Source organism: Etheostoma cragini, chromosome 17 (genome assembly GCF_013103735.1).
Source record: "Etheostoma cragini isolate CJK2018 chromosome 17, CSU_Ecrag_1.0, whole genome shotgun sequence".
Classification (NCBI taxonomy): domain Eukaryota; kingdom Metazoa; phylum Chordata; class Actinopteri; order Perciformes; family Percidae; genus Etheostoma; species Etheostoma cragini.
This window is the reverse complement of record NC_048423.1, coordinates 6,714,805-6,742,784: the sequence shown is the minus strand read 5'-3', so window position 1 is coordinate 6,742,784 and position 27,980 is coordinate 6,714,805. Positions and strand designations below refer to the sequence as shown.

The 27,980-nt window shown below is 41.3% G+C and overlaps 1 protein-coding gene across 3 annotated transcripts; it reads left to right on the top strand.

The window, feature by feature from the left end:
* The first annotated feature begins 1,572 nt into the window (after nt 1-1,572).
* map3k21 (mitogen-activated protein kinase kinase kinase 21) lies at nt 1,573-26,834 on the top strand. Of its 3 annotated transcripts, none has more exons than XM_034897561.1 (11): nt 1,573-3,305; nt 16,547-16,727; nt 16,865-17,013; nt 18,517-18,692; nt 20,632-20,872; nt 20,973-21,095; nt 21,572-21,667; nt 23,124-23,274; nt 23,617-23,711; nt 25,385-26,215; nt 26,316-26,834. In XM_034897561.1, the coding sequence occupies exons 1-11, from the start codon at nt 2,513-2,515 to the stop codon at nt 26,678-26,680; spliced, it is 3,201 nt and encodes a 1,066-aa protein (XP_034753452.1). In that variant the 5' UTR covers nt 1,573-2,512; the 3' UTR covers nt 26,681-26,834. The 3 variants fall into 3 exon arrangements, with proteins under 3 accessions (XP_034753452.1, XP_034753454.1, XP_034753453.1); XM_034897563.1 differs by having other exon boundaries at nt 26,309-26,640; XM_034897562.1 differs by lacking the exon at nt 21,572-21,667 and having other exon boundaries at nt 1,574-3,305.
* The last annotated feature ends 1,146 nt before the right edge of the window (nt 26,835-27,980 follow it).

Genomic DNA, 27,980 nt, shown 5'->3' with positions numbered 1-27,980 from the left:
CATGTTTTTCAAACTCCTCCTAGACCATGCGAATGATCTGCATGAAACTTGGCACATAGGATCTCCCGACCAACCTTACAAGATGTCGTTTTTTAGAATTAAGATTTTTTATAGAATAAAAATTGCGCATTACACACGGACAAATTTGTGTAGCTAACTATGAAAACACCAACTTTTGCTGTCAAAGCCAAACTTTAGATTTAAAATTGTAGCGCCCCTAGTGGCCAATTTTCAGAGACACAAACACACACACACACAGAGACACAGAGAGAGACAGACACACAGACAAACACACACAAACACAAACACACACACACACACACACACACACACACATACAAATATATACACACACAGTCATGAATTCAGGTTGTGGTGTAACTTTAAGACGTGTCATGTTGCTGCTGATGTTGTCATGTCGTTGCTGATGTCATCATGTCGTTGCCGATGTCCTCATGTCGATGCTGATGTCATCATGTCGCTGCTGATGTAACCATTTTATTTAAATACAAATAACTTTTGTAAATATTTGTAAATAATCAGGGTAGATTTACAATGGGTAGTTGACCAGATTTAGGCGCTATATTTACGTCAAACGTGTTTTTGCCCATAACTCCCACATTTCACATAAAGAATCTTTACATCCACGTGTTCCCTGAATCAAGCTAGTTCACCTGCCATAGACCACGCCCCCTTTTGCTCAAAGTTCTTTTTGTAACCGACTTTTTATGACCTCAGCAGCCCAGTTTTTCTTTAAAAGAAGTGATGTTCATGGATTTACTATGGACAACAGGGTTGAGGTTTTACAAGCTTTTATAGAAAATGAAATCAGAAGGTCCAGAGGTTGTCAAAAAATCCTTTAGGGCTCTGGGATATTTGCAATGGCACTGTACCGCCGACCTTGCAGCTCACACCTCTTTCGCTTTTGGGAGCTCCCTGGTTCGCTCAATTTGTCTTGCGTCGCGACGACTGCCGCAATGAGGCTTGGACTATTATTATATTATTATAATTATTAGGCTAATATTATTATTATTGTTACTAGTAGCAGTAGTAGTAACAGCCTAGTAGGCCTAGTAGGCCAGTAGTAGAACACAGGCTATGTTTATGTTTCAGTGCAGTCATCTAGGCTTTATGTGGTCTATATGGAATTGTTGACTTTGTCTAACAGGATGCCTATGACGTAGGCGTATAGCCTATCTTCCTCATGTATTATACATTCAATACATTATATTAACGATCTTCCTGTAGTCTGCATTTGTTCTTATCACGCAGAGTCAAATTCCTTGTGTGCCTAAATCACCTACTTGGCTATTCAAAATACGCCTATCTGTATAGCCTAGGCCTTTAGTTAGGCTTATATATTCACTTTAATAAGACTTTCTTGTTCACATGGAGAGGTGTGTGTGTAAGTGCTTTCTCATGTGGTCCACTATTTCCATAATTTCCCTGAAGGCGCGCTCTCCCCACACATTCCTATGGTAGCTCCTCCCTCCTCCCCCCTACTGCTGTGGCATTCACGTGTCATTTAATCCACCAATCAGAGGGCACCCAGCCGGCAGCGAGAGCAGCAGCAGCGTCCCCCAGAAGGATCCACTGCACTGTGCTGGGTCCTACTTCGTCTGGCTACAGCGGCGGTGGGGGGGTTGTTTTGATTAAAGTTAACGGGTTTTTTCATGTTTTTATTACCACATTGTTGCGTTGAAATCCAGGATGTTTGATGTGCTTTCAACCGTCGGCTTTCCTTCACGTCCCCGAAGGAGTAACACACTTGGGAATAACCGATCTTAAAGTTGAGAGTGGCAACTTTTCCATCTGCCTTAACGTTACTAGTGGACTGACCTATGCTAAGCTAACCCGCTCGCCAATGCAGTTGAAATTGCTGTTAAAAGTCCACAAAAGAGCAAGCAAACTTTACATTTCGGGATTCGGTGACTAGACGAGATTTACTGGCGACTTTCTAAGAGAAACCTGTCGTTTGCCAGCTCCCTTTATCTGGTAGGACTGGACGGTGCAGGTGCACCTCTTGCGGCACCTGCGAAAACTTGGTAACTTGCTAACTCTAGCTCCATCGCAAGAGAGCTAACTTTAGCTTGTTCGCGTTAGCATCCAACAGAAGCAGATACTGTTGTAGGCAAATGTATATCTCATGGCAGAGATAATTTGAGATTTAACATTAATTGCTAGTTTCAAACTTTATATTGCTAATTAACCGCTGCTTTTAAAAATATTTGGGCTAGCCGTAGCTAGCAACTACGATAGCAAGTTATTGAGGATCATTCACTTTTACCGGAGTGGCGACGTGGAGACAGGGTTGTGGACGCTCTCTCTCTCTCCCACAGGACTTTGGACACGGTTTTATCCCGCTGTGGGCTGCGCAGGGAATGCCCCTCTTTTCTCATCGGCTAGTCGTGTAGATGTGACAGCATGATGATTTCAAATAGTTACATTTTACCGTTATAAAGTTTTGTTCTAAAAGCTTTGCACCCTATGGTGTCGCTACGGCCACCGAGAAATGGATGTCTCGCAGGCCGCTTTCCCAAACGGTGAAGGGCGGCCGGGCGGCTGCAGGACAGGGGAGCATGCATGGACAGACTCCCCCACAGCTCGGGCGTGGGCTCACTCTGCTCCACTGTGCCCGAGTCAGTCCCTGTGGACAGCTGCCTATGACTACGAGGCAAGCGGCGAGGATGAGCTCAGCCTCAGACGAGGGGACGTGGTGGAGGTGCTGTCCAAAGACGCAGCAATCTCCGGGGACGAAGGATGGTGGACGGGTAAAATCAACCACCGGGTCGGGATTTTCCCCTCAAACTATGTTACCTACCAGCCCGCTATTTACCGTCTCCCTGCTACTTGTGGGTCTGTGGGGGCACGAGAGGAAGTCCCGAGCTCGCCCGTCCAGATTCCCTTCAGTGAACTGGTACTAGAGGAGATCATAGGCGTGGGTGGATTTGGCAAAGTTTACCGGGGCACATGGAAAAATCAAGAGTTCGCCGTGAAAGCGGCTCGGCAAGACCCAGACGAGGACATAACAGCCACCGCCGCCAGTGTTAAACAAGAAGCGAAACTTTTCTCCATGCTACAGCACCCCAACATTATTACACTGGAAGGAGTGTGTTTGGAAGAGCCCAACCTGTGCCTGGTCATGGAGTATGCCCGAGGCGGGACACTGAACCGGGCGTTGACCGGAAGGCGCATCCCTCCACACATCCTGGTCAACTGGGCCGTGCAGATTGCACGCGGGATGCTCTACCTACACGAGGAGGCCGTGGTACCCATTATCCATCGTGACCTGAAGTCTAGCAACAGTAAGCAAAGATTGAAGTGTGTGCTTGTGTGTTTGAGACATATATTTAATAAATAACTTTAGGAGAAAGTCTTTACGGGGAACCATCCACCTGTTGCCCATGCACCCCCTCCTCCTTTAGATATTTATAGTGTGTGTTGGTCGCTGTTCAGTTCGGCTTGAGTAATTGTGTTAAGTAACTCCATAGCTTCTTCTTAAGCAATTATATGAATATTGATTGTTTAGAATCATATTTAGGATAACAAGGGGCATTGGTAAAAGTTTACCTAATGCTTATAGGCTATTAGGAAAACATGTTTGACAATACAGCCTACGTTTAGTTTGCTGAAAACTCAGGATTCACATATTTCACATCATCCCTGGTGCAGCGCTGCCCTTTACTCAGGATAGATTTAAGGAGGTGTAAAAGGTCTGTGGCTGTATGAAGTGGTGGGGGATACCATCAAGAGGATGTGAAATAAAGAGTTTGCTCAGCTGGGCTGCCCCCCCTAATCCCCCTCATCCTGTAATACATACACACACCTACCCAGCCCCCTCTCCAATCCAAGTTGAAATGGTGTTCAAATAAAGTCAGTGATTTACAAAACACATAACCAGATGCACTCAGTCAACACTGTCAGGCCATGTGCTTGACCAACCAGAGCTAATACCAGAGGTCGCAGTGCAAACATGAGTCAGAGAACCTATCAAGGTATGATAATAGAAGAAAAAAAACATTCATGTGGTGGGGGGGGGGGGGTGTATTGCTTATTCATCAGGGAATGTCTGCATAGTTTCACAATTGCTGCAGGTGTTCATGTTCATAAAAATACATTTGATTCACATTTTTGAGTATTTTCAGGTCTTTCTTTTGATAGGGTAATGTAGTGAAACTGGATTTGTGCTTTTCCTCCATGGAATGGTAATTCACAACAAGTCAGCAAACTTTAGTTTCCCAGTACTGAATAATAAATGGACAGGACTTGATGAGAAATAGAGTCAGAGTCATATATCCACTTCAACACAAGTGTGTTTCTGTGTAATGGGACTCCAGACACAATTTCTCTTTTTTTATCAGATACTTATCAACTTGGGGCCATGTGGAGAGAAGCTCTTGTGTACTGATGTCTGTTTATCTTCAGCTGTGATAGTCAGTGTGTGACTGTAGAGACAAAACATGTGAAATGTACACAGACAAGACCCTCCATGATCACCTGATAAAGACATTTTGAATGGATTGTAAAATCCCTCTGCTTTTCAGATATAGATATGGAGGGTCCTGCATAGATTGACCATGAAAAACAAGTGAAACACACATGCCCACCAATCATAACAATTAGGCCTAAATGCTGCACACATGACCTGTATGACCATGTAGTACGTGGTTATCGTCTCAGTTAATAAAAGGCAGGGATAGCGAAACCATGACAAAAAGTTCCCACTTCATCAGCCCTCACAACTAATCTTACAGTCCACATATATTGACGAGAAAATAGTAAATTGTACTTCAGCTCTAATACCAATAATATATACAATCTGGAATACAGTGTGTTTGTTTAAGAATAAAACTGATTCACTCTCTAAAATTACACTATTATATAATTGAATGTGGACAATCAGTCATTGTGTCCTTCTGATGTTGATTTTTTTCAAACAATTTTAAACAAAACTTTGAATGCATTTTATGTGCACATGGTGCCCCTGATGTCATGTGATGAACAGTGTAGATGAGCCCAACCCTAAAAGTAGTCATATTTAAGATGTCAGATTTGTGTTAATCATAGGGCAGATGGAGAGAGAGGATTTAGCTGCTATTTAGACGGTTTCAGCTAATCAGATGTTTGACGAACATACACAAACAAATTCCCCCGAACAGGCACAGTGCTGTGAACACAAGTCATTGTGTTTGTCCTGCCATTTCACTGTGACATAGAGACAGCATAAGCTTTAAGTAAATAATTTAAACTAAGCTCATGGGAGACCATTCATAATCTGCTTATTGCTGTTCGGGGAAGTGAAACCTGGAAGCTCAACATTTTACCGGAAAATTGTAAGCTAGTGGAATAAATATCAGTTCATCTGAATTCATTCTTGATTTCCCACTGCATCAACAATAAGAGTCTAAAAAAGACATTGAATTCTTATTAATTGCAGGTAGTTAATCGTCCCAGGGTCAGAAGTCTGAACATTTGTATTCAATATACTGTCTTATCTAAATAAAGAGAAAATGAAAGAAGCTCTGTGTGTTTGCTTGAGTGTAGTGAGTTCACAAAAGACTCTCTCCTACACACATATGCACCCTGTGGTGTGTTGGGTTGTTTTCCAAGTAAAAACCCAGAATAATGCAGCTTAGAGATGTTATTGCATCTGCTGGTGAGGGTCTGTTGTCTACTTGTCTTGGCGTTGTGTGTGTGTGTGTCTGTCAGTCTAAAATATAAAAGAAGTGAAAATTATATACAGGGGGGGTAAAAAGAAAATGGTAACAGTAATTAAGTGGTTGTTAATCAGCAATCTGTCACTTTTGAAACATTGAATGAGAAAAATGTCTATTGGTATGGCTGTCTTCTATTTTGGTATATATTGTTAAATTGTTTCACTCCACTATTTTTCCTAAACCAGGACACAGACAGGTACATATGCAAGCACCTTCGCTCAACTACTCGGCCTGCCATTTATCATCTTGCAGTGTACACATGCTCCACGCAAACACACGGCTATTTGATCAATGATTAGCCTGTAAAGTAATATGTTGGAAGTCAGCAAGATTTATCCAATCTCTTTTGTGTTTTTCAACCTAATCTACAAAATCCCAGCCTGCAGGGAGGAATGTTGCTAATGAGGGATAAAAGCTTAACATACGTTTGCACAATGGACTGGTCAAGCAGCGGTTGCTAGGCTACTGTGGCCAGAAGAATGGCTAGGACTCGGAGGGTCTCAAAGCCCTCGTTTGGTTTTGTTCCGTTCATATTTAATCTCCCAGAGAGCAGCGGTACTCCTTTTATTGCCACAAACTGAGGGGGTTTCCCTCCTTACTTTATTTTTCTCCTTACTTACCTTCCTTCCCTTGTTATTTTCTGCTCTCTCTTGCCCCTCATGTTATTTTTCATGTTTACTTTTCAGCCAAGGCAATTTTCAAATTTTGTATATGTTGGAGTTACTTTTTCTTATTTTATTATGAATCAACAAGCTTCCTATTCACTTCCAAACAAATAAAGAATTGATCCTTTTCTTCTGTCTGTGTAGCTGCAGCCTGATATAATATATATATATATATATATATATATATATGTGTATATATATATATATATATATATATATATATATATATATATATATATATACATTGTCATCCAAAACTATTGGATCACACATTAGTTATATTTACTAATACTACTATTAGTATTGTTATATACACATATATGTTCATTAAAATAAGTATAGGCACTATAGTTTGCTCTAAAATAACTCGCATTTGCGATTTCTGGAGTGTGACTTAATCTAAGGTAGACGCCGCTGTGCATGCTTATGGTTGGGGGTCAATGTTTACAATGTTTTGTTAACTTGACAAGCTGAGAGGAATTTACCTGCAGTCTTCATTGTAATGAAGGAATGTGTCCCCTGAGTACAATAGCATGTCATTTAGCACGAAATTATATCAAACTCTGGCAATGCAGACAATACATTTATTGTTCATTTAGGTTTTCTGATAGAGCTTTTAGGGAATTTATTGTTTATCCCAATCTTATTCATTACATCCTCTTGACTATTTTTTCCATTTTACAACTTTGATGTATACTCTGCCTCAAGCTATGAGTGGAAGTTTTCTTAGCGCAGTAGATAGGAGCCAGAAATTGCAGTGAAACCTGGCCCTGAGCCAGCACTTATAACCCACATTAACTTTTGAGTTTCACATCTTGGTGTGAGCGACAGCATGCTAGGAATGTGTGCTTGAACGCCAATGAAACTGATGGAGTTCAGATTGGAGCGTGTGAAACAGCACTCTCCCATCAGTCTTATAAGCTATTGTTATACTTCATCACGCTGTATCTGTGTTCCCCTCCCTCCTCCCTGTGTCTGTATTCACTGTCAGTTAACGGAAATTAGTGATGAAAAATAATAAAAGGAGAGAACCTGCCAACCATCACGCTATTATAGGACCCTATTTTGATCTAGTTGTTGCAGCATGTGCAGATGCCTATTGCCACTTGTTTCCATCTCTGTATATGTAGCAGCACACTGCGCACGTTTACTTTAAAGTATACAGAAAATAGTTTTTTTTTTTATGAATCATAGTCTTCTCCACTAATCACATTAATCGTCTCATTGCAACAGTCCAAATCATACAGTAATTGGCTGATGAAAATGGCCCAGATGGGAAGTGCATGGGGTTCTCCAAATAGCCTAGCTATTAGGGCTGCACAATTATTCAAATTTTATTCACGATCCCGATTTTGACTTTCCGACTTTCCACGATCAAATTTGCGTGATCGAACATTTTTTTTTTTTTTTAAAGCGTCATTTCATAGAAGCTGAGTTTTTTTGCAAAGCCGCTCCGTAAACCCCTGTCTGCTCATGAGCCAGTCATAGTAGTTCCCTGCACCCGTTAGTTTCAAGATATAGACAGTCACAGAGGACAGAGTAACGTGAGGAAAACCCAACAGATAGTAGTCGGTTATACGTCGGTCTAAAGGTTTACCAGTTTACCAGTAAACGCAACATTTTGTCCCGTCTGTTGTTTTTCAGACAACAGCAGTGACCAGTGCTAGTGCTTGTCGGTGCTAGTAGCGTCTGTTAGCTGTTAGCTGTTAGCTACTGCTAATGACCTCGCATACATCAGCTACAATGTTGTTATATGGGTTAATTTTACGCTACATGACCCATTTTGTCTGTAAAGCCGTGCCTGTGTTGGATCTCTCCTCTACTCTCTCTTGTCTTACTCTCCGTGCAGCCCGGTAACACAGGGCCGGTCCACACTTCTGACATTTGTCTACAGTTTTGTTATTAACACAGCTGTATATTGTTAAGTATGAGGGGCAAACCTGTAGTTGTACCAGTGTTTCCACGGGTAACTGCTAGCGCGGTCGCCAAGGCAAAGAACACAGAAGAAGTTATTGAATGCAACTAACTTCAGTTGGTAGAGTGACAGCGTATGAGACGGAGCGGCTGGACTTGGGCGAGAGATGTGACCCATGGCCAGAATATCATAGTTCATGAAAATGCAGCGCAGTGACAATACAGACATTTCATACACACGACGTGTGTATCCGCCATTTGACCCGTGCTGGACCAGTTTATAATGAGTCAGCCGTCGCTCTGCGAGTAGCGTCCATCACACTCGCGCCCGCAGTTATAAATAGCCTATGTGACGATAAAATTTGTTTCGGTTAAAATCAACAAAAAATCCTGAGAATAATCGTGATCAAAATAATCGTGATTATCATTTTGGCCATAATTGTGCAGCCCTCCTAGCTATATAATATTGTTAAGGAAAGTGACCAATATTTCTATAATAATTCTAAGAATAGACAGATGCTGACTGCTGCTGATTGTTCAATACCATTGCTAGCCAATTTGCCTGCATCTTCCATTTTGCCGGCCCTCCTACTGCTTCACCGTTATGTGAAGGTGTGAAAATACTACTTGATAGACTATAACAGTCTTCTAAATTTGGGTTTCACAGTAAACAACCCTACTTCTGTGGGAAAAGAATTGCCAAAGACACCTCTTAAATCTTTTTTTTAATTACTGAGTCACAACGAGCTCACCCCTGGAGAGAAAACTTAAGACATGATGTAGGTCAGAAAAAAGTACAAGTAGATCAAGACAAGTAGTAGTAATCATGTTTCTAGTAGTCTACTAGTTTCTAGTGCTCTACTTCTGTAATAAGTCAAATCTAAGAGGAAAAGTTGCCAAAGCTTGACTAGGTGTTGAAGGGGCAACTTTTCTCAGGCTTCCCACAATTACCCCTGGTGACACACAGACAGTTACTGCCTGTCTTTTCTCTGATGAGAGAATGGGCAGAGGGGAGAGAGGAGGAGTGGAGATGCTTTCACTGTGTTTTTTATGACCTCTCCCTGACTGCACCTATTGTTGCAGGGCAGGGTGAAAAGGAAAAGGGCCCACAGCTGAGAAGAGCTGCCTTCTGAATCAGCCAATCCCCTCTGTAGCTCCCCAGCACATTGATAGATGCTAATACAGCAAAATGTAGTGGCTGTACACCTTTTACATTCACTTCAATTAATTGAATTCAAACTTAACCAGACACAAACTAGAAGAGGAAAAGGACAGACGAAGAGTAAGTGGCCCGGAGAGACATGACCATGATAGATGAATTTAGTCAGCCATTAGGCCTGATCCTTTTCCCATCAACCAGCATGCCTGGAGGCACTCTCATTTCAACCGAGAGAGACGGAACAGTCGAGGAATGTTTAGCAGCCTTGTTTCCGCTTACTACAGGAAGCCCTCTCTTACTATTCTGTTTAGTCTGTTGGCACAGTTATGAAAATACTGCCACATCAAATTAGGAGCCTGACATTTGTACAGCAACCATGTTGCATTAGTGCTTAGTTATGCCAATAAGTGAAAAAAGCTTCTGAATCATATTTTCTCACATTAATTTGAAATCTCACTAGTAATAGATTGTATACTATTTCAAAGTTTGTTTTTACAGCTGTATCATAAAGGTTTCACACAGCACCGTTGGTTGCTAAGAGATACAAAAAAATTTAACTGGCTTTTTTGGTTGTTTGCAAAATCATTGTTTCATCATTCTTTTTGGCTGTGTATTAGGGTTAGGACGATATGTTGAATTTGTCCTGGCCACTGTCAGCCCAAAAGTTAAAAATAAAAATAAAAACTTAATTAACAGGGTTCAAAGTGGCCTGTCTTTCAAAACTTTTTAATTGACATGTATTACGGGTTGGTGGAATTTCAAATGCTGCGGATAATTAAAACTTGAGGTATAATTGTTTGAAGAGAGAAGAAACGGCCATGTTTGCCCAAAAGGTTTTCTTGTTTACCTCGAGGGGATGAAGGCAATGGGAAGAAGCGTGGGACCTGCTTTGAAAGCAGCAGCTCTGCCTCTGATCATCCCCCTGTTCCATCATGGAAGATGGGTCTACCTGAAGATCCACTGTTGGAAAAATGCATTAAATGAGGGTTGGACTGAGGGTGGGGTATGCCTTGGAGGCATATCCATCTCCAATTGCATTGCACTGTTGTATGCTTCAAAACATTTTCTTTAATCTAAGTAAGGAAATACAGACTGAGAAAATAATAATAACCTTTTCAGACATGGCAGATTGATAGGACAGTGGTTGCAAAGTATTACAAGGTATTTGTAATTCACAAAGGAAAAACTCACTGTAGATCTGCAAAATGGCTTAGATATGGCCACACATATTGGGCCTCCTAAGTGCTTGTGTCTTTTTTCATTTAGTATCTTTCCCCAATATTTGGGTGTTAAGGAGTACATATGATTAGCTTTTTGTGAATTGACAAGATAGGTTGCTTTGGCCATGAAAATGACTCAAGTATACAGGCAAATTCAGTTGTTATGAGAGGCACATGTAATAATTGGGTTCTGTGACACCACCTCCACTTCTTTCACATGTCATATCCAAATAGGGCTTAGATTGTCTGTAGGAGCAAAACAATACTCAAGACAGACTAGCCACAACCTGATTGTGTGCATTAGCACAGCTGTGAAGGCTTTACATGCTAGCATTACCGTAAGCCTGAACACAGGCACTAGATTTATCTTTCTAATACAGGGTGGGGTTTGGCCTGGGACTTGACTGTTAGTATTACCCTAAAAAGCAGTAAACCAGAGCATAATTTTCTGCTTTTTGAATGTGATTTTGAAGCTACAACTCAATGTATTGTCACAAGACTATATTGCTGTAATTGTTTTAATTTTATTGCACTTAATGTTTATTTATTTGTGAATTTTGACACCTTTAGACATCGTTTGGTTACAGAGGTCTGAAACAAGTGAGATGTTTTAAAGAAAAACTTAATTTCAATAAAACTTAATATTTTCCATTTTTTCTCTTCAAATAAAGCATATATTACAAGGCTAGACAAAAACATGATTATGGAGCTTCTCGTCAAAAACCTGCTGAGGTCAATCTTTCTTAGAAAATTAGAATAGGAGGAAGAAGTAATGGGAGGTAGACATCAAAGATGGCTGGAGGTGGGCCATTAGTGAAGAGGAGGCCATGAGTCCTAACTTAGCTTCTTTCTTCCCACCTTACTTAATTTTCCAGTTTAGTCTCTCCTTTCCAAAGGAAATACAATGATTTTATAAACAACGATCAATTGAGAAATAATTGGCAGGTTAATCAGTAATGTAAGTAGTTGTTAGCCCCAATTGCCTATTTTTTTATGGAATTGTCTATTATATTTATTTCATTTGATATGCATTTATTTCACAGTTTATTCTTTGTAAGAAAGTACAGAGCTAAAAACAATAAATAGTGTCTAGAGTTCCGTGGACTGCACTGTATGCGTGGATAGATTTATTCAATGGATGATGATGTGTGACACTTTTTAAATCATATGAGACAGGATAACCAGCATTAACTATGTAGTGTGGTTGTGTTATTAGCTTGGCTGCTAATATACTGCAGTAGCCAAACAAAATAGCTGGCTGTGGTTTCAAGGTGTTTTTGTAGCATCACGTCAGCATGGAGTCATGTAGAAAGGATTTAGGTCTTTTAACAGAAAGTTCTAGAGGGCTGACACTGAAGTATCAAGGCGCTACAAAGAACGTATTTGGCATGATATTCTATAGTCCAAACTTACAGAGCCTGCTTGGAGGAATCTATGGAATCACTGAGAGGGGACTTGACAACAGGAAGTCGGAGTATATCATTGGTCTAGTGAAACCTGTTTGTAATGGAATTCCTATTGTTGGCGACTGGGTAGAGGATCCCCTCTGTGCTTTAGGCAAGTAATAGCACCAATACCCCTGCTATTAGTGGAGACCCATAGGAATCACAATACAGTTAAAAAAGCTAAAACAGCTTGAAGTCTTTCACCTTCTAGAATGATGTCTTCAATGTGTCTCAAATGCCCAACAACAATTTGTTTTTAATAGGCTGACTTGACAAATACAAATTTGAAGATAGCAAAATATCAGAACATTTTATTTGCAACATTAGTGTTTAGGCAAATGCTCGAACGGTAGTTGCCCCGCTGCAGTCATGTTGTGTGCAATATCAGTGACCAGGTTGCCGAGTTTATGTTCAAAGTCACATTGTCTGGCTACGTGCAGAAAGTGCTCGGCGTACCTGTCTGCAAAATGTCTGTCACTTATCTTTATGACAGTCAAGGCATGCAACCTAAGTTCCTACTATGATTCAAAAAATGTGCTGGTAACTGTAACTACTGAGAGAAATCTCCGGTGAGTGCAGTGGTGCTGCTTCCCTTCCTGATTTACCAAAACCACGGAGTGGGCCGAGGCCCAGATTGCAGTATGTGCAATTGCTCATGTGCGTTAATCACACTTAAATAAAAAAGAATGTGTCATGGTAAAGGAATTTGTGCAGACTCGATAATATTGTGTTGATTTTGCCAGCCCTAACTTAGCGTAGATATATATACGTGTGTGTGCAATCATTGATTATACAGTCTGATATGATGGATCTTAGCGATGCGAGACTAGTCAATAATCAGAATAGCGAGCCAGCTGTGTGCAAACGTTTTGCTTGTGTTGTGTTGTACCTTGCACTGCAAGTAACTAATTTTTGAAGACTGAATTCTTCTTAAAGAATTAAAATTAATTTTAAGAAGGAAAGTCAGCATATGTTTGTTTCAGTTTTTCTCATACACAGATTTTCAGTATGGTAGTGTAATGTTTCTTGTTTTCTGCCCATACTATCTGTTCTTGAAGTCAACAGCTATCGTCCCTTCTGCCTTTCATACACCTTTCAGGAGATCTGTTCCAGTCTTGACACATTTGTTGTATAATTAATCACAATGTATTCTGGTCTCGGATGGTTAAAAAATCAGTACAAAAGTGTATGTGCATGTTTTTGCATGACTGATTGAGAATTGTAGAAAAGGTTTTAGTTTGGTTCTGTGGAGGAGGACGGCCAAGGTCATTGAATGATAATAAAGCACACACAGTTTAGCTACTTCATTCAAGCAGTACTTGCGCAGACACACATCATAGAGTCTCTGTTGAAAGCTGCAAATAGCATTTGAAGTCTGTATCTTTTTCAAGTGTACATTGTGATACAGTAGGTGAAGATAATCAAATGGCTTGATGTGTTTTTCAACACTTCCACTACTGTATTTTTCTTTATCAGTACAGCTTCTTTCCCATGGGAATATTACCACAAAGTGTATGTGTCAGCAATACACTGAAGTGTTTGTGTTAACCCTAATGCCTAAATGCCTCTGTGAAACCACTTTAAGGAACATTTAGACTCTCAAGCTTTAGTTTCCTTGTTGGCTTTGGCATTCTGTAGGGTCAAGACAGCTTATATGACATGTTCAAATTTACCTGCAGTGTTGGACTGCATGCAAATAATGAAATGGAACAGTTTGTAATGTGAGGAGATCTTGGCAGTAGCAAAAACAAATGTTGAAAATAATACCTGTAGGATAAAAGGATCAAAGAGTCTTTTTGACATTTGGCAGTATCAGCACACAAAGTAGGTTTATTTCTGCTGAAAGGAAACTCCGGACAGTAGAAACAATGTTACTACTCCCCAGTTGTCACCTGGTCGTGGATGGCACAGTTTTCAAAAAGCTAAATGCTCAACGTCTTGTTGACTGTGTGTATTAATGGATATGTGTGTACTCTATGGGTGGGAATCACCAGAGGCCTCAAAATACTTTTGTCACGGGAAAATATTGTTGTGATTTTAAACATATTGCAATATTCTGCGATATACAGCACTTTATTACCTTTTTTACCAAAGGGACCTTTGTAAACATCTGATTTATCTAAAAAGATACATTTCTCTGTTCATCTCACTTACATTTTATTTCTGCAAAATTGGATTGTTGAGCAGACAAACTGCCATCACATGTATAATAATAGATTGATACTTGGCATCTGTGTTGATACAGTATTGCCACAGAAAATATCACAATACTATGCTGTATCGATTTTTCCCCCCCATCCCTAGTGTACTCTTACCTGTTTGCTTTACTGCTCTGAAAATGACTTTTTGTTTAATGCTATTTTTGTGCATTATTCATAAGCATATTTAACTTTAATTCAAGTTTTCCTTTTCATTATTTTTCACACAATTTGTCCATTTTGCTTCATGGTACCTGCTCGACTCGACTTGGTGTGTGTGTGTGTGTGTGTGTGTGTGTGTGTGTGTGTGTGTGTGTGTGTGTGTGTGTGTGTGTGTGTGTGTGTGTGTGTGTGTGTGTGTGTGTGTGTGTGTGTGTGTGTGTGTGTGTGTTTGGAAAATGCCTAATATCGGCCAGGCGATATATCGGTCAGACTCTAGTGCAGTACATGACAGTATATGACTTTATATAGTCATATACATATATATGTTTTTCTTTTTAAGCAATTTCTTCATTTTATTGCATTGACTTGAGGAGCAAACTTAATTTTGTTGTATCATGACTAAATTGAATTAAATTAAAAGTGTTGTTTGTGAATCTAACTGAATTGAAACTGGTCTAAAATGACACACATCCATTTATATAAGAAAATCTTTTGACATAATAAACAGGAACACTAATATTAAATGGGCGAATAAAAGTTTTTTTTTAATTTATTTTTTATTTTGCACGTCGATGGGTTGTGGCTTCACCGTGGCAGGGATCTGAACTTGGGTGTATTGTTACAGGCAGGTTTGGAGGGTTCCAGCTTTCTTTAATGTGTTAAACATTTTAGGACCTCAGGACAGTTGCTTTGTGGCGCTGTCAACCTTCTTTTACTACAGTAATAGATGACCTGCATACCTCTGTTTGCCCTGGTGAATATGAACTCTCATCTCCTCACCTGCACGGCCGTATTTCTATCTGTCCCCCACTCTTTGTCTCACCCTATCCCTTTCAGTTTTCTTTCTCCTTTCTTTCCTACCCCCCTCACATGTCACTTTCGTCCCAATCCTGTCTTTCCACTTTTCCCTTTCTCTTAAAGGGATGGTTTGGGGTAATCTCACCCTGAGGTCCTTTGCACCATGACCTCGAACCAAACGCCCCCGCCAGAAACTTTTGTCCCTTTTGTCGAACATTGGGCAAGTTAGCGCAATTAGACAAATGGCTTAGTGCAGGGGCTAATGGAACCAAATGTGTATCTTATAAATTACCCCGCTAATAATGCTCGGAATGGTACCACACTTCTACAGTAAGACAAACAGGTTCTGTACATTGGAACGTTTGTAAGTACACCAGGAGTTTATTTAAATAGCACTTGCCTTATTGTTTTTACTCTCTGCTGCTCTCCGATTCTCCTCCCTTAGTTGTAGCTCCTTGTCTTGTTTATTCAGACTTGAATGGGTATGTGCGACCTTCCAAATTAAGCCACTCATCGTTGCGTTCAGTAAAACCTCAAACTGCCATTTGTTGATCTCTTTTTTTATTCTCTCGCTTTTTGCTCCTTCTTCACTACTTTACCGGTAGCCTCTTTCAGCAGTAGATGTGCTCTGTGCGGGATCTCATCCATGGCCGGAAGAGACTACAGATAAAGTAGGAGCAAGAAGTAAGAGACCAAACGAAGAGGTCAATGAAATGGCATAATGGCAGAGTTTAACGTTAACGTCGAACGTGACTACGAGTGGCTTAATTTGGGAGGTTGCCAGTACCTATTCGAGTACACAAACGAGAAGCTGCAATTAATCAGGGAGAGAATCAGAAAGCTAGCTAGCAGCGCTAACAATGCTAGCAGTAGAGAGTAGATGCCATCAGGCAAGTGCTATTTAAATAAACAGGTCTACTTACAAACGTCTCAATGCCTCGTTTTATGAGTACAGAACCTATTTGTACTACTGTAGAAGTTTGGTACCTTCCCGGGAATTATTAATGTTTTCTTTTTAACGAGATACATATTTGGTTCCATTAGCACCTGCACTAAGCCATTCGGCTAATTGCGCTAACTTGACCAATGTTTGACAAAGGGAAAAAGCTTCTGGGGGAGTGTTTGGCTCAAGGTTAGGGTGCAAAGGACCCTGGGGTGAAATTACTCCAAACCATCCCTTAAATCACTCATCGCTTGTTATGCCCTTATGTCTCTTTTCCCAGTCTCTTTCATGGTCCCTCTCTTAATGTATCCTTCTCTCTTTTCAGTTTTATTACTTGAAACAATTGAGAATGACGACATCGGGAGGAAGACCTTGAAGATCACAGATTTTGGCCTGGCCAGGGAGTGGCACAAAACCACAAAAATGTCAGCTGCAGGCACGTACTCCTGGATGGCCCCGGAGGTCATCAAGTCATCTCTCTTCTCCAAAGGCAGTGATGTCTGGAGGTATGCCTAGATACAGCTACAGATCCAGGAATAAAATATCTACTCTATATATGTCCACTTATTTGTCTGACATTTTTACTCATTCCCTTTTTCTTAACTTTCCTTTTTTTCTTCTTTGTATGCATGTCATACAATAGCTATGGTGTCTTACTGTGGGAGCTGTTAACAGGGGAAGTACCATATCGTGGGATTGATGGCCTGGCTGTTGCTTACGGTGTGGCAGTCAATAAGTTAACTCTACCAATCCCATCCACATGCCCGGAACCCTTTGCTAAGCTCATGGAAGGTAAATGCTAGGGTTTAATATTTTCCCCAAAAATTAGATGAATCAGATAACGGGAAAAGACAAACGATTTCCCGGTAGCCCCAATACATTACTTGGGGTAGCCCAAGTAATGTATTGATATCATTCTAATATGCGTTCCCACATCCCAAACTGACATTTTTGTATATTAGTTGGGCAAAAGTTTATGTCATCAACACAGTTTGCAATGATCAATTCCGCTGCGTGATCAGGTGAGCTGCGTCCGTGACATTTGCTGCAGCGCTAATTATGAAATGAAACTTGGATTGTCTGTGACTTGTCTTCTGAAAATCTAGGCAACACGTATAAAACCAATATTTTACAGAACTCAATTATACAAACTAATGAAATGTGCTAAAGGAACCACTGGTGATTCCTATACCATTCTATTAAACAAAATCCATTGTGTGGTTGTTGAGATTTGTATGCGGCTGCAAACAGGAATATTCACTCAAAGTTACCAAAATATTTCTTCATCAGGGCAGGGCAGGCATATTTCTTTTTTAAACACATACAACTTCCACTTAATGAAAGAAAACGACCCACTGAAATGTACAACTGCGCACTGCAAAAAGACAGGGCCATACGGGGCCATTTGTGGGGCGGCTGTGGCTCAGTGGTAGAGCGGTTGCCTGCCAATCGGAAGGTTGGTGGTTCGATCCCCGCCCCCCGCAGTCATTGTCGAAGTGTCCTTGGGCAAGACACTGAACCCCGAGTTGCCCCCGGTGCTGCGCATCGGAGTGTGAATGTGTGTGAATGTTTATCTGATGAGCAGGTGGCCCCTTGTACGGCAGCCCCGGCCACAGTGTATGAATGTGTGTGAATGGTGAATGTTTCCTGTAGATGTAAAAGCGCTTTGAGCAGTTGTTAAGACTGGAAAAGCGCTATATAAATAGAGCACATTTACATTTACATAGGCCGATGGAAATCTGAATTGAAAAGAAATTAATGCCTAAACACTCTTCTGCTTAATGTTAGCATTGCATTGAACTTGTGATAATTTAGACTACATATTTCTTCTAGTTTACATTGAATTCTCACCCTGCCCTTTCTTTTTCTTCTGGAAGTGTGCTTTCAAGAAGCAAAGAGCATTGATAGATTGAAAGAGCAATTTCAGATTTTTCGTGACAAATTGACCGCGAACAGAAAACGCATTTATTTAATTTACCGTTTCCCGTCATAACCTTTGCCGGGAATCGGGAAAGAGTCTTGTTCCGAATCCGTAACACAATAATAAAACTGCAGAATGTAGCAGGTCAGTTTTTTTCAAAGTTAATGGCCAGTTTTTGTTGTTGTTGTTTTTTAAAATAAAGATCTTAGTCCCATAATCACCAGAAATTGGTCTATAGATTTCTTATTTTCTCACTCATTATCAAAGATGGCCTCCAATGACATGTCATTGATAATGATTGGGAGGATGTAATTTCTGGTGACTTTTTTTAGTAATGTGTCAATCTTAACGTGGAAATGTGTGTGTGTGTCCAGAGTGCTGGGACCAGGACCCCCATGTGCGTCCCTCCTTCTCCTGCATCCTGGAGCAGCTGTCGGCCATCGAGGAGGCGGTGATGGCCACCATGCCTCAGGACTCCTTCCACAGCATGCAGGATGACTGGCGTGTGGAGATTCAGGAGATGTTTGATGAGCTCAGGACCAAAGAGAAGGTAAGGCAGATTGATGTAACACAAACATAAATATATGGAGCCACTGACATACATACATCATAAACACACTATGAGGGCTGGCAGGTTGTTAGATGCATTAAAATTGATTGACTGAAAATCCATGTTTCATAGCTTACCTCTGTCTCACACACTGTGTGTTGAAACCTGACATATAGTATATGTGACTGACCTTCTATACTTCTTGTACTATTCTCTGCTCTTTTAGTGATGAAACATGTTTAATAATCTGTTATTGCGATTTGGTATAACCATGCAGAATTGCTTGGAACAGTTTTTTGCAAACTAAACGGCTTAATTGGTTACTTTCAGTGGAAAAGCTAATGGCGCGTTTTTTAACAAAACAAGTCATTAATATCAACATGCTTTAGCGTACTTCCCCTTGTTAAGACCTTAATCTGCTTCCTGTATTAATCTCATATCGCTGGCTTAAAGAGGGGGGGTTAATTAGTGTTTGTAAAAACAGCAGTATCAGCGCAAAGAGTTGGGTCAACAACTGAATGACACAGATAGTGTCTGTGTTTGTATCAAGAGACTTAATTTCTGCATTATATTTAATAATTGTATGCTCGTTGAATGACATATCTATGTATTCTATCTGGTTCTAGTCTAATCAGTTATGCTAAACCACCTTTTTAACATACACCCTATTATGTAACTTCCAATAATCACATTTAAATAGTTTTATTGAACTCTTGATTGCACTCATGCCTCTATATTGTTTCTGTTTAGAGTATGTATATATTGTGTATATATTGGTGTGTATATTTTAGTTTTGGTTGTTTTGTATGTGTAAGCACATTGTGAGTAACGATGTTCCAAAGAATAATTCCTCATACGTGTCCTCATACCTGGCAAATAAAGCTTATTCTGATTCTGATCCAAATCAGTCATTTAAACGCTTGATTGATATAACAACACCTCACCATGACTTAAAAAACCAATAAAGTTGGCCCTTGTATGTAAAGCGTTTTATAAATCAAAATAATTGAACAACTTTAAGCATTATCTTAAATTTTCCCAGTGTAAATAAAAAAAAAAACTCTTGTAGCGTTAACCAATGTATCAGCAGATTTCCTGTAAATGTCCCACAGTAATCTGTGTCTAGGTGGGTGGCTGAAGTAGCTTGACTGTAAAGCTGCTTTATGGAAGTCATCCAGTAAGGATTATTATTACTAAGCCAAGAGCAATTACAGAGAAAATGGAGGGAATGAAGAAAGAGTAAGCCATGGGAGGAGACAAGACTGGTTAGCTTTGTAACACGTCCTGAAACAGCAGGCAGTAATCTCCTGAAACCAACTTGTTATAGAAGGAGTTATCTAATACGCGGCTAACACACTCTTAAAGATGTCTGTCTGCAAGAGCTTTTCTCTTGTTATATGGGAACTATAACTTGTCTTACAATAGAATTGTGTCTAAAATCCAAATATTTAATGCGACCATGTGTAGACATTAGGAGGAACACAGTTTATTAGAAAGTTTGACAATTAGCACAAATATAAAACAGAAGCTTGACTGTAAAAGTACCCCGCACTTTAATAACAATCCAAAGAGGTTCTTAGAAGTACTTTCCGGATCCAACGCTTTCCCGTCAACTATGGCAATATTATATTTTAAAAGAGTACTCGACAAAAAAAAACGTTGCAGCAGAACCGGATATATCGTTTGGGTCAGAGATTTAATTAAGCCTTGAGTTTAATGATGCTACCCATCTGTCGGCTCTGACCTAAAACGGGCCTTACTGGTGCTGAAGATGTCTTTTGGATTGTCTAACCTCTTTCTCTGCTTTGCTTATGGAGGTGTTCATTTTCAGATAAGACCAACTGCAGCACATCCTCCTGGAGCAAAACTAAAATATATGTGAACTTAAGTCTCTCTGCCATTTTAACCATATATGTATCTTAATACCTGGTTCTTCCAGGAGCTACGTTCCAGAGAAGAGGAGCTGACGCGAGCCGCACTCCAGCATAAGTCTCAGGAGGAGCTGCTGAAGCGTCGGGAGCAGCAGCTGGCAGAGCGGGAGATCAACGTGCTGGAGAGAGAGCTCAACATCCTCATTTTCCAGCTCAACAAAGATAAGCCCAACGTGAAGAAAAGGAAAGGCAAATTCAAACGTTCCCGCCTCAAACTGAAGGATGGAAACCGCATCAGCCTGCCCTCAGGTGGGTGCTGGACATTGTACTAAGGATGTTGGTGTATGGCCTTTCTAAGTATATTTATTCTGAGAGTGTAAGAACCATATGTGCATGTTTCATTCCGCAGACTTTCAGCATAAGATCACCGTGCAGGCGTCGCCTTCCATGGACAAGAGGAGAAGCCTTCATAGCACCAGCTCTTCTCCTCCCAGCAGTCCCACACTTATTCCCCGACTACGAGCCATTCAGCGTGAGTTGAGTTTGTTTATTTTTCATAGCTCTGTTTTCCTTAGTGTCCGGTATGGTTGTCTCCTAAACTTCTGTGTGCAGTTTGCATTACTTGGCCTGGATTTAAGTCAAATTTACTTAATACAACTTGCTAAAAATACAACTTCTAAAGAAATCACATCAACTCACTGAGAATTTCATGGAACATAGGAACACTAGTGTCACAATGACAACAACTGTGTGAACAAAAGCTCCAGAGCCACAAGCAGTCAGCCGGTTGTTTGATTTTGTTAGGTGCACACTAAGTGACCAACTGAAACAAATTCCTCTTGAGCATTTATGGTAAATGCTGATATTCAGATAGAAAACGCAGATTTTCTGTTTCACAGCACATTTAACGATATGCTCCTAGCTTAGTCTACACTGTCAACTACTGTGCAATAGTTGTGTCATAAAGCTCATGTTGGTGAGAGGTAACATGTATGTTTCCCTCCTCAGTGATACCCCACACGCGGAGGGACAGTTTGTATGTTTACCAACAGGATGTTGATCTGACCAGCGAGCTCACAACCTCCTGTGGGCTCACGAGGAAAGGCAAGCTAGTGGCTACCCACATGCAGCGTTGCTGTGGCTAATAGGACCAATGCTGTATCAAAAGGGTTTGATGCCTAACAGCTTCCTATCAGTGGGGATTGTTTGTGCTGATTGACAAGCTTTGCCTAATGTGTGGATTATAAGAAGACTTTGGTGTTTGCTGCTGGGTTAAAATTGGTACTTTAGGAAATTTAGTTACTTAAATTATTGGATCTTTAATAAACAAACTGGTGGTGCTGTTAATTACAGTTTTTTTCCAACTGCTTACAAACAAAATCTTTTCATGTCACACAATTTTTGAAAACCTCTCACTCAAAGTGCAAAACTACACGCCAAATCCAAAACCATAATCTATTTCTCTGCCTTTCTCTCAGTTTTCAGTTGTATAAAACAATTTTTATATAAAACACTACATACAATTCTCTACTTAAGACACAGTGATCTAACAGGCATTGACGTGCTTTCCTTTTCCAAACACAACCAATCAAAATGCGACTCTTATTTACCTGGGTGCACACACACTCCTCACATGTGCAAACACTTTAATCACTGCTTTAACTAACCCATCACTGCTTTAATATAGGCCTATACATACTGTAGGTCAAAGGTCAGATTACCTATTTTGAACAATAGATGCCAACAATAGACAGAGAGCAAGGGGGAGGAGGGAGAGACAGGGGACGACAACGAGGAAGAGGAGGGAACAAGAGAAAGAAGAAGACCCAGGGCTCACACTGATTCATCAAGTGCTCAACCCCGGATTGACCACGAGAGAAGCTCATCTTGAGTAGCTTTACAGTGGCGTCCGTACTTGAAACTTTCAGAAATGAGAACAGGCATGCAACTATCTAATGACTATTTTAGCATTATAAATCAATCAGACTTTGTTTTGCTCAAAGTGCATACCTTAGAAAAGGAGACATATTTTTGAAAACGTGTGTTGGAAAAAAACTGTAACACATTTTCCTAGTTATGGGAATTGGCCCTTTGCGTTGCGCTGCGCCGACGTCTTTGGTGGATCCTCACACCTTCACAATGACTAACCCACAACGAGAAGGAGCTTTTACAACAACAGCGTTTTTCAGAAATAAATATACATTGGTAATTTTTTCTAGAAAAGGTTCAATAGTAACTTTAAATCTTCCTGAATCAAACACTGTTATTTAAAAAAAAGAGGCTTTATCCATTTAGTGTAGAAAGGCCTTTGAATAAACTTTTAAGAGTGAATACCCATGGGATATGTGGTTATTTAGACTTCTAAGTACTCTTTGACTACATAGATGGAGAGGGAGACATCAAAGAAAATTTCAAGAGAAAGATTACGACAGAGACTTTGCAGATGATAAGCTTTTTTAATGTCTACACCGGATTCCCTGTCCGGGCCGTGGTTTTTCTGATAACACCTTCCTGCAGTGGTTTGAGTCTTTGGTAACACTAATGGTCACTGTGTTAACAGTTACTCAAGATGAGAGCAATCGTACATGGGGCCGCAGCACCCTCTTCAGGCCAGAGGAGTTTGATGACGTGAAAAAGGGAATCAAGAAGAAAGGAAGAACCTGGGGCCCTAGTTCAGTACAGAGCAAAGAAAGGCCTGCTGCTGCTGAGAGGTAGAGTATATATATATATATATATATATATATATATATATATATATATATATATATATATATATATATATATATATATATATATATATATATGCTATACACACACACACATGCACACGCATAAAAATAGACTACACATTTTGTAATCATATAAGGGTGGAGAGCATTTGCTTTCTGTTTCAAAACATGACCACACCCTAATGTCTAAGTGTTATTTTCAACTCATCTTTATGTTTCATACAGTAATATAACATAAGGTAATATATCACAAAAATCTAAGTGTAAATAATTTATTTTTAACTTTTTGTTGTGTGGCATCTGTTACTGGGCATTGTTTTTCAGAGTGCGTCCTCTGTCAGACGGCAGTAACCCCTGGTCCACCAGCCTGGTCAAGTCCCAGAAGTCTGTCCCCCTCGCTGCCCTGTTTGCTGAACAAGGTCAGCTCAAAATCCATTGGGGTTCTGTGCAATTTTAAAATTTAAATTTACAGAAAGATATTTTGTATTAATTTGCTATTTGAGTAATTATTGTGGAAATTTGCTCTGCCTGAACAGGTTTTTAAAATATCTTTTGAGTGCTTGTTTACTTGATTTAGAATAGGGTTTAAGTCTTCATATGCCTTTCAGGTTTATCAGACAATCACAATTAAGTCATTTGTGGTTAAGTGTTGAGAACTCATACGTTTCATTTCATTTATAGACAATTATAAGACAACGCACATTAAATCAACATTTCTGTAAATGTCCCAGTGTTAGCTGGCTAATTTTCAACTGCAGTCTTTTGGACAGATGTTTTAAAGTCAATAAAGGTGCTGACACACCAACCCAATTACCGTCCGCCAGACAGTCTGTCTAGGTCATGACTAAAGTCTGTTTGGTGTGATCCGTGTCGTCGTCAGTTGGAGGAGCGGTCAGCTTTAATTTCAGCTGATTTGACTTGTTGAATTGGCTGGTGGGCAGTTGGACTCAGCGACAAATCTTCAGACCAATCCTTCAGACCTTCTCCGGATCCTTCAGGTTTCAGGGCTGTTGCGGGGAACTATGGACTGTCAGCTCCCCCCCAGAGATTTTCTATTGGGTTCAGGCGTGGAGACTGAGATGCTTCTTACAGAGCCACTCCTTAGTTGTCTTGGCTGTGTGTTTCGGGTTGTTGTCCTGCTGGAAGACCCAGCCACAACACATTTTCAATGGTCTTACTGAGGGAAGGAGGTTGTTGACCAAGATCTCGCAATACATGGCCCCATCCATCCTCCCCTCAATACAGTGCAGTTGTCCTGTCCCTTTTGCAGAAAAGCATCCCCAAAGAATGATGTTTCCACCTCCATGCTTCACAGGGTTTTACTCATTCTTCTTCTTCCTCCAAACTTGGCGAGTGGACTTTTGACCAAAAAGCTCATTTTCTGTCTCATCAGACCACATGACCTTCTCCCATTCCTGGATCATCCAGATGGTCATTTGGCTTGGACGTGCGCTGGCAGGAGGAATTTGCGTGCGCTGCAGGATTTTAATCCATGACGGCGTAGTGTGTTACTAATTGTTTTCTTTAAGACTGTGGTCCCAGCTCTCTTCAGGTCATTGACCAGGTCCTGCTATGTAGTTCTGGGCTGATCCCTCACCATCCTCATGATCATTGATGACCCGCGAGGTGAGATCTTGCATGGTGCCCCAGCCCGAGGGAGATTGACCGTCATCTTGAACGTCTTCCATTGTCTAATAATTGCACCAACAGCCTTCTCTCCTAGTTGCTTGCCTATTGTCCTGTAGCCCATCCCAGCCTTGTGCAGGTCTACAATTTTATCCCTGATGTCCTTACACAGCTCTCAAACACTTAGAATGTACGCTCAAGTCGGCGTCGCTTTGGCGTGTTCCGAGGCACTCTTTTGGCCAACTCTGAGAGGCAGTCGGTTCTTTTCTGCTGACGGTTTGCGTCGGGTTGGGGTCTCAGAGCCTTAAGACGACATAAAGACAGCTAGAGCACCAAAATAAGCTTTCTCAAGAAGCCATGCAGAGCGACAGGAAGCAGCAAGACATAAGTAAAGTTAAACATCAACAGTGTCCACATAATGGTTCATTTGTTCATAATGTCTGATTTCACACTTCTGTATTTTCAGTGGGGGCCGGCAAAGACAAGGCATTCTCCCAGGAATGTCCTGACAGCAGCTCCAAGCCAAAGCAGCTCAAGTTCCCCAACCAGGTGTACATCGATCTACCTCTGTGGAGGGACGAGCAGCAGCCTCAGAGCCCTGGTGGGCATTGTGGATCGGGAGATGCTGGGGTTGGGGCAGCAGTTCAGGGTGGGTCAACAGAGACCCCAGATGACCCCTACACCACCACATCCACCTCTTCCACTTCCACCACCCCACAGCTCACCCCTACCAACAGCCTGAAGCGGACGTCAGCTCGCCGTAAGACTGACTCTGTACTGTATGGCTGCGCCTCTTTGCTGGCTTCAGTTGTGCTCGGTTATGACATTAGGGAGGCTCTCAAAAACTCTGCTCCTGGGGAAGATTGCGAGCCCCCGCGTGAGGAGAAAGAGAAGAAGAAGAAGGAGGGCCTGTTTCAGCGTGCGACCCGGTTTCGCCGCAGCACCTCACCACCAAGTGGTCGCCCCCGCAAAGACGAGCCATCGTCAAACCCCACCGCCACCCAACCTGTCAATCTCATTTCCATGACGGCCATAATGGAATGCAACTCCACCAAAGGCCTCTTAAAGTCTGGGGCGGAGGTGTCACACTCTAGCCCTGGGAAGGTTGAGCTTGTGGCTGCCAATAATCACACCAAGTCCTCCAGACCCAGCCAACCAGCTTCTACAGAAGGCCAGAGTAACAGGATGGCAGCTAACACAGAGACACCAGTGCGACCCCAAAGCCAGCCACCCGAGAAGAGCAACCACAACACAGGAACACGTCTACGCAGAAAGAAGTACACCACTAACCACAATAGTAAGTAACACAAAACAAGGGTAAGGAAGGTAAGCTTGTATATGCGGTTAAAAAAAAAAATTTACTCTTAAAAAAATGTATCTCCCCCATCTGTTTCCAGGCAATGGCCCACCCGCTCTGCCTCCTCCAGCCACACAGAAGAAGCGCGAGAAAGATGGAGTTTCAGAGAAGCACTCAGGTAGCGAGGCCTTCTCCAGACCACGGCCAGTGTCATTCCGGGCCAAACCCCACACCTGGGCCTTGCTGCGAGGACGCAACAAGAGCTACTCCCTGGGCCACTACTCCGGAGAGAAGACGGCGCAAAACCTAAGCATGGTGCTGTCCTCTGAGGTGGGGATGGGCTGTTCTCTGCTGGACATGGACACAGAGGGCCAGAAACGAGACTGCACTGTGCCACTCTGCCGCATTCAGAGTTCCCCGGGACGGCCCTCTGTCTTTGAGCTGGAGAAAAAGTTTCTCTCTTAGGAGCCTTGAAAAGTGATCTGCTGTGATGAGAGTTCATCCCATACAATCTATAGTGTTTTAGAACATACAGTACAGACAGAAGTATTGGCCTAAAACTCCTGGAGGGTTTAGAACCAGGCTGCCTTTTTCTCTTCATTTAATAATAAAAAAAAAAGGTTCTGTACCGTAGAACCGAGCTTTGTCTTAGTTCTAGAGCGTAGTGATGTCAGTGTTCTAGAGCGTAGCCATGTCTGAGAAGACAAGTTCTATGTTCAATGTTCTAGAAGACATCCGTGTCACAGGAGTTCTAGAATGTGCAATCTCACCTTAGGTCTTATGGTCTTTTCAGACGGAGCGATTGGCCGCGTAGTTGTTCATTTTCAATGAGAGGCGAGCGGGCTTGTAGGGAGGGGTGGGCAAGCGACCAGCAGGCGCGATCCTGTGAAACTGATGCGATCTTTCTAGTGTCATGCACACGCTGACAGTTGAATTGTCTTGACCTTTCTTCCATGTGACACACACACAGTACAAATCAATGCTGTTTGTGAATTCCCTGAAATATATAACCATCAGAAGCTGAAAAGCTCCATTGTTACCATGCATAGAGCACCTGGCGTTCACATGGGAAGTGACAGCGAGACCCTGCGGATCCAAATGAGTTTGCAGGCAAAGTGTCCGTTACCGTCTGAAAAGACCTTTACACACTGCCTTGCCTAATTGTGGAACACACACACACATAGTTCTATAACTTGAGCAGAACATTCTGGATCAGCAGCTCTTCTCTGGTCCCTCGGTGTTCGACTGCCACCTTTGTTCGTGCTCCCATTTGTTACCTTCTTCCTTACTCGTTCTGTCGGTGCAGCTAAACGTTGACCGCTGCTGCAGCTTTGGCAACACAATACCCTCACCTTTTTATTTATATATATATTTTTATAGGTAATTTAATATGAAGAGACTTGACCTTACTTTAGCAAACAGCAGGACATACATCCCATGACAGTCAAGCTGTGCGATCACGCTTTTAGAATTTTTGTCTTACAAATCATGCATGCTTGTACCCTTGAAATGTTGAACAAAAAAATCCCTATGCCTTGTTTGTAAATAGTTTTTTTAGTCTAATGCTGGTAGTTGTTTTGTATTGCATATATGCTGTTTTATGACTCTTCTAAAAGTCAGCGATGCTGCAATACCGTTTGTGTTCTAGGGACAGGTTACATACTGGATCATAGCAGGGATGCAAGTATGTTTCCTCCCAGAATGCCCTGAAGATTTTAGAGATGCAAGTAGAAATACACTGGAAGTCCTACGAATCAAACGTGAA

Bases quoted from the DNA above. Each gene is read 5' to 3' on its own strand.
- map3k21 (XM_034897561.1), top strand. From the start codon at position 2,513: ATGGATGTCTCGCAGGCCGCTTTCCCAAACGGTGAAGGGCGGCCGGGC. The intron at 17,014-18,516 runs GTAAATGCTAGG...GTGTGTGTCCAG, and splicing joins CTTTGCTAAGCTCATGGAAG to AGTGCTGGGACCAGGACCCC. The intron at 23,712-25,384 runs GTCAGCTCAAAA...CTGTATTTTCAG, and splicing joins TGCCCTGTTTGCTGAACAAG to TGGGGGCCGGCAAAGACAAG.